The 7,578-nt window shown below is 36.3% G+C and overlaps 3 protein-coding genes across 4 annotated transcripts; 2 read left to right on the top strand and 1 right to left on the bottom strand.

Moving 5' to 3' along the window:
- Positions 1 to 161: 161 nt before the first annotated feature.
- Positions 162 to 2,593, top strand: LOC105314785 (heat shock 70 kDa protein 12A-like). Its single transcript, XM_011409156.2, has 3 exons — positions 162 to 711; positions 768 to 1,007; positions 1,076 to 2,593. Exons 1-3 carry the CDS (start codon positions 265 to 267, stop codon positions 2,462 to 2,464), a joined length of 2,076 nt encoding a protein of 691 aa, XP_011407458.1. The 5' UTR covers positions 162 to 264; the 3' UTR covers positions 2,465 to 2,593.
- Positions 2,594 to 2,626: 33 nt separating this feature from the next.
- Positions 2,627 to 4,327, bottom strand: LOC105314786 (heat shock 70 kDa protein 12A-like). Its single transcript, XM_020003811.1, has 2 exons — positions 4,075 to 4,327; positions 2,627 to 4,030 (listed from the first exon to the last, which is right to left on the bottom strand). The coding sequence occupies exons 1-2, from the start codon at positions 4,276 to 4,278 to the stop codon at positions 2,639 to 2,641; spliced, it is 1,596 nt and encodes a 531-aa protein (XP_019859370.1). The 5' UTR covers positions 4,279 to 4,327; the 3' UTR covers positions 2,627 to 2,638.
- A 34-nt stretch (positions 4,328 to 4,361) lies between these two features.
- On the top strand, positions 4,362 to 7,281 carry LOC109587583 (uncharacterized). 2 transcript variants are annotated; one of them, XM_020003812.1, is made up of 12 exons: positions 4,362 to 5,173; positions 5,222 to 5,365; positions 5,407 to 5,442; positions 5,531 to 5,566; positions 5,622 to 5,705; positions 5,751 to 5,876; positions 5,925 to 6,102; positions 6,151 to 6,363; positions 6,423 to 6,704; positions 6,758 to 6,866; positions 6,910 to 6,956; positions 7,005 to 7,281. In XM_020003812.1, exons 7-12 carry the CDS (start codon positions 5,938 to 5,940, stop codon positions 7,188 to 7,190), a joined length of 1,002 nt encoding a protein of 333 aa, XP_019859371.1. In that variant the 5' UTR covers positions 4,362 to 5,173; positions 5,222 to 5,365; positions 5,407 to 5,442; positions 5,531 to 5,566; positions 5,622 to 5,705; positions 5,751 to 5,876; positions 5,925 to 5,937; the 3' UTR covers positions 7,191 to 7,281. The 2 variants fall into 2 exon arrangements, with proteins under 2 accessions (XP_019859371.1, XP_019859372.1); XM_020003813.1 differs by having other exon boundaries at positions 4,363 to 5,173; positions 6,761 to 6,866.
- The last annotated feature ends 297 nt before the right edge of the window (positions 7,282 to 7,578 follow it).

Consider the following 7,578-nt stretch of genomic DNA (forward strand, 5'->3'; position numbering starts at 1 on the left):
CTGTCGCCATATTTCACTATGCCAGCGATCTCTAGACAGATTTGCCTTACAGTATTTTGCTTACATACATATGATACAAATTATACTAGGCATAGCGTTGCAATGTACTAGGACATATCGAGATCAATCGACAGATAGCCACGCCCCTTAAGCTCGTCATGCATGCGATATGCATGCATATCTAGCCATCAGCAGACCCTTCAATAGCTATAGATCTAAGTTTAGCTGGAACCTCTTGTAACTATAGCCAAATTCATTATTGAAATGGCCACAGAAACAGGAAAAAACCTTAAGTGCCCCGACAAGGACAGCTGGCCATTACTAGCGAGGAGGGAAAGAAAAAAAGATATGAATTGTCAGCCCAGACGTATTCCCGAGAGTGATTCTTTGGAAATAAAAGCAAACCATCCAACTAATGTCGCTGCAATTGATTTCGGGACAACACATTGCTCTCTCGCTTACAGTACAGCAGCATCAGCCGACGAGACCAGCTCTTTAAAATTGGGCGACTACCACGCTCGCGTCCCTACTGCAATTTTATTGAAAAGAGGAAAGGAAAGATTAAATTCTGATGGCGTTGTCGTTGGAATAGAATGCAGCGTAGATTCATTTGGATACGTAGCACAGAATAAGTATCAAAGGCTAAAACGAGCTGATAATGGAAAATTTCTTTATTTTGAGAGGATGAAAATGAGACTTCAACACGAGAAGGTATGTATGCATCTTTATAAACCATCACGATTAATAATATTTTTAATAATTCATAGAATGTTGAAAGGAGTATGAAAATTAATTCAATTAATATAAACAATGATTGCAGTGAAGTCAATGAGTGGTATTTAATTGAAGTAATTGCCTATATTCTCTGTTACTTAAAAGATGAGTTTATAAAATGTATCTCAATGGCTGGTGCTACTTTGACCGCTCAAGACTTTGACTGGGTTATCACTGTGCCAGCAATCTGGCAAAACAAGGGAAAACAGATGATGAGAGAAGCTGGATATCTAGTAAGTATACTTAAGATAATTTATTCATAATGCATTCTGTTCATTATAATGTTATTCACTTTATATAGGCTGGTTTATGTGGTTCGGGGCAAATATTTTACTTATCTTGTGCAGATAAAGCACCAGTTCAATCATCTCCATGTGAGATTAATTTGTCAAAGCTGTCATTAGTCCCGGAACCTGAAGCTGCTGCACTCTACTGTCAAGCAATGAATTCATCTCACGTGGCCAAATATTGTGACAAACCTTCTGATGGGTTTCATGCTCCTGAGCAATATATTGTTCTGGACATAGGAGGTGGTACTGTTGATATCACAGCACAGGAACGAAATAAAGAGACAGGCAAAATTGATGTCATATTGGCACCACAAGGCAATGACTGTGGTGGAATGGTTGTTAACAAGGAGTTTGGACGAATTTTGCAGAAAATTTTGGGTGAAAATGAAACAAAGGAGTTTTTTGACTTGGAAACATCATTTCAGCGATTACTGTATTCTGATGATGGCACTTTGAAAGCGCTTATTAATTTTGGCCTTTTTAATGACTTCGAAGTGCAAAAAGAAATATTTGGCCGCTCAAGTGACAATGACACAGACTTGGTAGTAAAAATTCCACATAAAATCACCCAAAAATATGGCATGGAAAATATCAAGAAAAATTTGAAGAAGCTAAATGATTCAGCAATTGAGATAGAAGAAGATTCCATTTACATTAAGTATTCTAGAGTGCACGACTTCTTTGCACCAGCAGTAGAAGGTATTCTTGATGCCACTCGTAAGGCACTCTTGGAGCTGTCAAAAAAAGAAGAATCGTCTCAATTTAAGACTATTTATTTAGTTGGTGGATTTGGAGGGTGCAAGTACATCTATGACAAAGTTAAAAGCTTTATCATTAAGGAGTTTCCTAGCATGAATTATATATTAATAGTTCCAGATAGTCACAGGCTTGCTGTTGCTCATGGAGCGGTTCTTTACAAAAAAGCTCCGAAAATTAATTCTCGTTGCCTTAATCGTACATATGGGTTAGCAGTCTCTGTTAAATATAATCCAAAGGCACACAGTAAAGAGCACTTTAGGTATAATGAAGATGGTATCCCAACATGTGAAGATGCCTTTCTTACTTTTCTACAAAAAGGCACGCCTGTATCCTCAAACGAAGTTGCTGTAGATGAAGTATTACCAGATATTGATATTGATAGAGTTATTAGCATTCCATTCTATGCAAGTGAAGAGCCCTCACTAGAATATTTGACAGATCGTCCTTCACCAGGTGTAATTATGCCAATGGCTGAAAAGGTAGGTGAGCTACAGTTTGAACTTCCAAAAGGAGATATACTGCACAAAGATCAGCGGCAATTTCAAGTTATCTTAGATTTTAGTTCTGTGGAAATTGATGCAACTGTACGCTATCTTAACACAAACACTGATATAAAGACAACTTTAAATTTTTTAATATAAAATTAATGATTGTTTTACAAGTAACGTAGTGTTGTGTGATGTACTTTCACTAAATTAATTAGATTTATTACTGTTACAACAAAATAATTTCACTATAAATACAAGCTCAAAAAATTCTAATTAACCACACTATGACTATTATCTAAATAATTGTAGCAAAAGTAATAGCTTTATCTACTGTGTAGCATTATCAGTCAAAAAATCTAGTGTTGTTTTGACTTGCATACCAGTTACTGTGTAGTGAGCCCTGACTTGTATCTCAGTGTGACTGAAGTCCATCGTCATTTCTACAAGACGTTTTTCTCGAGGTAGAGATTCTTGATTGGGCATGTCTACTTCTATTTGACCTATTTTACGCACGGAGGGAATTGGCTTCTCTTCTTCATCTTTTATGTACTCAAGATCTTTATCTAATGTGCTATACAGATCAATTTTCATTGATTTGGCAGCATCACTTAATGGACAGAGTTCTGCTGTTACAACCTCGTCACTTTTAATGACTTCACCTCTGTCAACATAATGAAGCAAAACATCACGTCGTCTTGGTATGCCACGAGAATCAATGCCAACGAAATACTTCCTATCATGTCGTCCAGGTAAATATGGAGGGCATATGTCAGTGCCATACGTAGCATCCATAATTCGAGAGCAAATGATGTCTGGCTCCAGCCGGTACTTCACTGCACCTTGGGCTACTGCTAACGAATGATCTTTAGGAACAATGATTCGAATGTTATGCTCTTTATACTTTGCCTGATTAAGTGTTGATATTTTCTCATAAACATACTTGCATCCTCCAAACCCTCCAACAAGATAAATTGTGTCAATATCACCTTTCAGGCGCTCAAGAACAGAGGCAGTGCAACTAAGTATTCCATCAATGGCTGGTTGAAATAATTCTGCAACAAGCGAAAACTTCATGTACAAAGTTGTATCATCAAGCTCAATGCGATCATCTTGCAATGCTGCAACACCAGATTCAATTTCCTCAACACCATAGAATTCAACAAATTGATAAGGTAATTCAATAGCAATGTCATCATCATCTTGTCCAACTGGAAGAGAATCTTTTCCACATGCTGTATTTCCAAAAGTGACTTTTGCTGTTTCGAATAAATTTAACAATTTATTAATAATTGCTTTCCTTGTAGCAAGTACCCCACTTTCCTTTGTATCTAGGAATCGAGAAAAAGCACAGCACCCTTCATCCTTTACAATTTTTTGCAACAGTTTGGAAAATTCCTGGTTAACCTTCATGCCACCGCAATCATTACCAATTGGCTCGGTAATGACTTCAATTCCTTGCTCTTCATTGTGTCGATGAGCGGTAATATCAACAGTTCCACCTCCTATGTCTATAACAAGGTATCGATCAGATTTAATCGAGCCATCAATCTTGCAGTGGTCAGGCATGGCTTTACTGCTCATTGTTTGGCAGTAGATTGCAGCAGCTTCAGGCTCAAGAGCTAACGACAGCTTGTCAGGATTATCTTCATCTTGCTTTGGCATGCCATAACCAACTTGAATGAAACGATCAATGGTCTTATAAGTTGTGCATAAACCAGCCTAAATTAAAAATAAAATATAAAATTGTAAATTTAATTCCTCACTTGGTATGCTGCTTCTCTCATCATCCTTTTTCCTCTTGATTGCCAAATAGCAGGAACAGTTATCACCCAGTCGAAGTCAGAAATTTGTACGCCAGAACCACTTTGAACTAGGTGGTTACTTAACTCTTTTTTTAGATATTGTAAGATGAAAGCAATAACTTCAACTAAGTAACACTTGGTGTCATTTGATGACACAATGAACATATTTCTGTTTACACCCTATGTTGTGGATTAATTTTGAAATCATAAAAATGAATAATATTAACATACTTCATCTTGTTGAAGAGACATTTTAAAGCGTTCAAAATACAGGTATTTGGATCTTTCACTGGCTCTAAGTTTAGTATGTTGTTCCAGTGCTTCATACCCAAAAGAATCCACTTCATAGACAGGTGATCGTATAACAGGATCATCGGCATTGAAATTTTGGATACTGTTAGTACCATTCTGCTTTAGAAGAATGGCTGTTGGAACACGTGAATGATATTGATTGAGCTTGAGAGTAGCGATTTCATCTTTAGCAATATTTGTTGTATATGCAAGAGAGCAAAACGTTGTTCCGAAATCTATCGCTGCTACATTTCCTGTTGTTTGCCTAAACCGACCAGCCTGTTGCCCATATTTTTGCGCTAGGGAATCTTTCTTTATCCTATCAGCTTTTTGTATTCCTGATGGTGCACCACTTGCAGCTAGCAGAGGTAAAAGACCAAGGCCACCAGGGGAACCACTTAAAGCAAGTAGTAGCGGAAGAGATAACGGTAGGGGCAATGGCAAAGAATCGTCATCATTCTCGGCTCCAGGTTGTGTGCTAGAAAGAGCTCCATCTTCGCCACTCATTGAGTCACTCATATTTTTGTTTCTATGATAGTCTAACTCGACTACCTAAATTACGAACTGAAACGGCTAACGATAAAAACAAAATCAATAGCTAGCCTAGACACTACGAATTCACGTGAGCTACGGGCCCCACGCACTGAGCTCAGCAACTTTTGTTTTCATCTCTGGTTCAGTCAACACTCCTGACTAGGCTATAGATGGGCAATAATTTATTTGGAGCTGCTGTTCCTGGAAGATATGGCGATGAACAAGAGTCCGCTGGGTTAGTACTAATACCAGTATCATGGCAGGCATTTTGATTTCGTCTTAGAATCCGAGGAGGCCCCAGTGAAGCTGCAGTGGCTACATCCGTCAGCCATAAGTCAACTTATGAGTTTAAACAATTTGTTGTAAATGAATTCTTCAAATCCAGCAATGCAATTGGAGATAAGTTCACTGAATTCATGAATTTGAGGTACATCATAAACATGCAATAAGACTTCAATAGTTCAATAGGGACATTGAATTCGCTAAACTAGAAGAGGAAGTAAAGTAAGCTTTAAAAATTTTTATGCCAGCGGAATTTTGAAATTATTCTACATAAATTATTTTGTACTATGATACTCTTGTGGGCTAACAGGAAGTTAAGACACCTCGAGGAAGAAAATAAGCAAGCGTAAAGAATACCTTATTGCTGCTAAAATTGCTATTAAATTTATTAAAATTAATAGAAAAGACAATAGCGAGGATGTTATAGTGAGATTAAGTTGTGAGCTTCAGTCAAGAAAACAACTTATTGAGGAACAGGCAAAGAAGTATGAATAGTAACAATTTAAAACCATAGTTTAATATTTTTGCAGGTTAGAATCCTATGAAAAAAATGAGATTGCATTAAAAAAGTACTTTTATTATTTTATTTTTTGTAATGATGCAAACTAAATCAGAGAATTAGAAGCTAAAAATGAAGAAATTTTGAAGCTAAATAAGTATGATACCAATAGAAAGTTCACACTCACTATACATTTTTATATTAGGTTGATAGATCCAATGAGACAATTAAGGAGAAGAGGTCACTGCATTCAGTCTGGAGATACTACACATGAAGATGTTGCAAGAGATTATATGCAGCTTTTTGTTCAAAGAAATTCATTAGAATCAATAAGAAAGAAGGAAGCTGGACAAAGAGCCTCTGAATTAAAAAAAATACTTGAGGTATGCATATATTAATCAATAGCACTGAGCTTAAGCTGTACTCTACAGATTGCATATAGTGCTTGTAAAAATCATGTCATAGAAATAGCTAAAAATGAGCTTGCAATGCTTTTCAAACCTCCTGTGCGTGTGTTGACTGAACTGGAAAGAAAAAATGAAGATATTTACCTCCCATGGCAGTCTCGCCAAGAGGCACTGTCGCTTCTTCTGTCAAATTCAAAAATTCGGAACCAGTGTGTACCAGATGACTTGACTGATGAGGTGTGCTATTAGCTAATTTTATTTACTGTATACATTTAATTTGACACCAATAATAATAGGTTATTAAAGAACTTTCAAAACAGTGTGAGTACCATAGTGCTGGTATGCACACTGTTCTGAAACAGGTGGCTGAACTGACTTGGAAAATGGTGAACCTTTCTCCTCCAGTTTCTCTTGGCTATTTGCCTTTTTCTGAGGATTTAGATCTATATGATGTTACTGATGTAAAAGATTTGTTAGGTGCTGAAGAAAAGTACAAAGTTGAATACAGACGACCAATATTATTTTTTGGTTCAAGTGGCATTGTTGGATCTAAAGGAAGCATTGCAATATATCCATTTGTAAGCAAAATATACTCTGACTTGCATGCATGGTTTGTAATATTTGATTAAAGCAGGCAGAGCATTCTAAGCTGGATGGAGCAGGCATGCTTCCTGATGATAAAATTACTTCAGATAATACTCCTACATTTGATCTCAGTGAAAATAAAGAGAAAAATGAAAGTAACATTGGAAAATCAATGATGCATAATGTTAATAAAAATAGGTGAAGTGAAAAATGAGGAAAGAACACATTTATGTGGCTCTAGCAAGGTATAATGATTTAAAATGTTTCAATTATGACATTCAGCATTTACAAAGGTATTACAAGAAAGTGTTCAATTTCAAAGTGGAGCGAACCAGATGGATACTGGTTCAAAGCCAAAAAAGAGAAAAAAGAAGAAAAAAAAATCAAGAGAGAAACCGGAAAGTCATACTGAGCGAGATGGCCTGAAATCAGACTGTGAAAGCAACAATAGTGATAATGAATTAGATCAAGTAGATTGAATGATTGATAGCTACATTATAGAATAGCTAATATCATAGATAGTCGCTAGTCGCTAATATTTTGAAACTTAACCTACTGTTTTTTTTTCATGGACATAATTTTTTTTTAAATTTTGGTGGCATTGATGCGCATATAACGTTAAATGGGTGGAACTAGTATGGGTGGAGTTTGGTGCCGCGGAACTGAACCTGGGAGCTGTCACATCTCTGCTGTCATAAATTTCAAGCCTTGCATTCTTTTTCTGTTTGAACTGATGGCAAAGAATTTAGTAAAAGATGTTGCCGAAGAGAATAAGTAAGCATTTTAGTAATGATTGGTTTCTATTTTACATCGTTTTAATATTTATGTGCAGATTGATTGTTGTAAACTTATACAATAATATCAAAC

Source organism: Amphimedon queenslandica, unplaced genomic scaffold, assembly GCF_000090795.2.
Source record: "Amphimedon queenslandica unplaced genomic scaffold, v1.1 AMPQUscaffold_12519, whole genome shotgun sequence".
Taxonomy (NCBI): domain Eukaryota; kingdom Metazoa; phylum Porifera; class Demospongiae; order Haplosclerida; family Niphatidae; genus Amphimedon; species Amphimedon queenslandica.

Excerpts from the sequence above, each read along its gene's own strand:
- LOC105314785 (XM_011409156.2), top strand. The coding sequence starts at position 265 with ATGGCCACAGAAACAGGAAAAAACCTTAAGTGCCCCGACAAGGACAGC. Across the intron at positions 712-767 it reads TGAGACTTCAACACGAGAAG|AATGTTGAAAGGAGTATGAA; the intron begins GTATGTATGCAT and ends AATAATTCATAG. Across the intron at positions 1,008-1,075 it reads TGAGAGAAGCTGGATATCTA|GCTGGTTTATGTGGTTCGGG; the intron begins GTAAGTATACTT and ends CACTTTATATAG.
- LOC105314786 (XM_020003811.1), bottom strand. The coding sequence starts at position 4,278 with ATGTTCATTGTGTCATCAAATGACACCAAGTGTTACTTAGTTGAAGTT. Across the intron at positions 4,031-4,074 it reads TGAGAGAAGCAGCATACCAA|GCTGGTTTATGCACAACTTA; the intron begins GTGAGGAATTAA and ends TTTTTAATTTAG.
- LOC109587583 (XM_020003812.1), top strand. The coding sequence starts at position 5,938 with ATGAGACAATTAAGGAGAAGAGGTCACTGCATTCAGTCTGGAGATACT. Across the intron at positions 6,103-6,150 it reads AATTAAAAAAAATACTTGAG|ATTGCATATAGTGCTTGTAA; the intron begins GTATGCATATAT and ends TGTACTCTACAG. Across the intron at positions 6,705-6,757 it reads GCATTGCAATATATCCATTT|CAGGCAGAGCATTCTAAGCT; the intron begins GTAAGCAAAATA and ends ATTTGATTAAAG.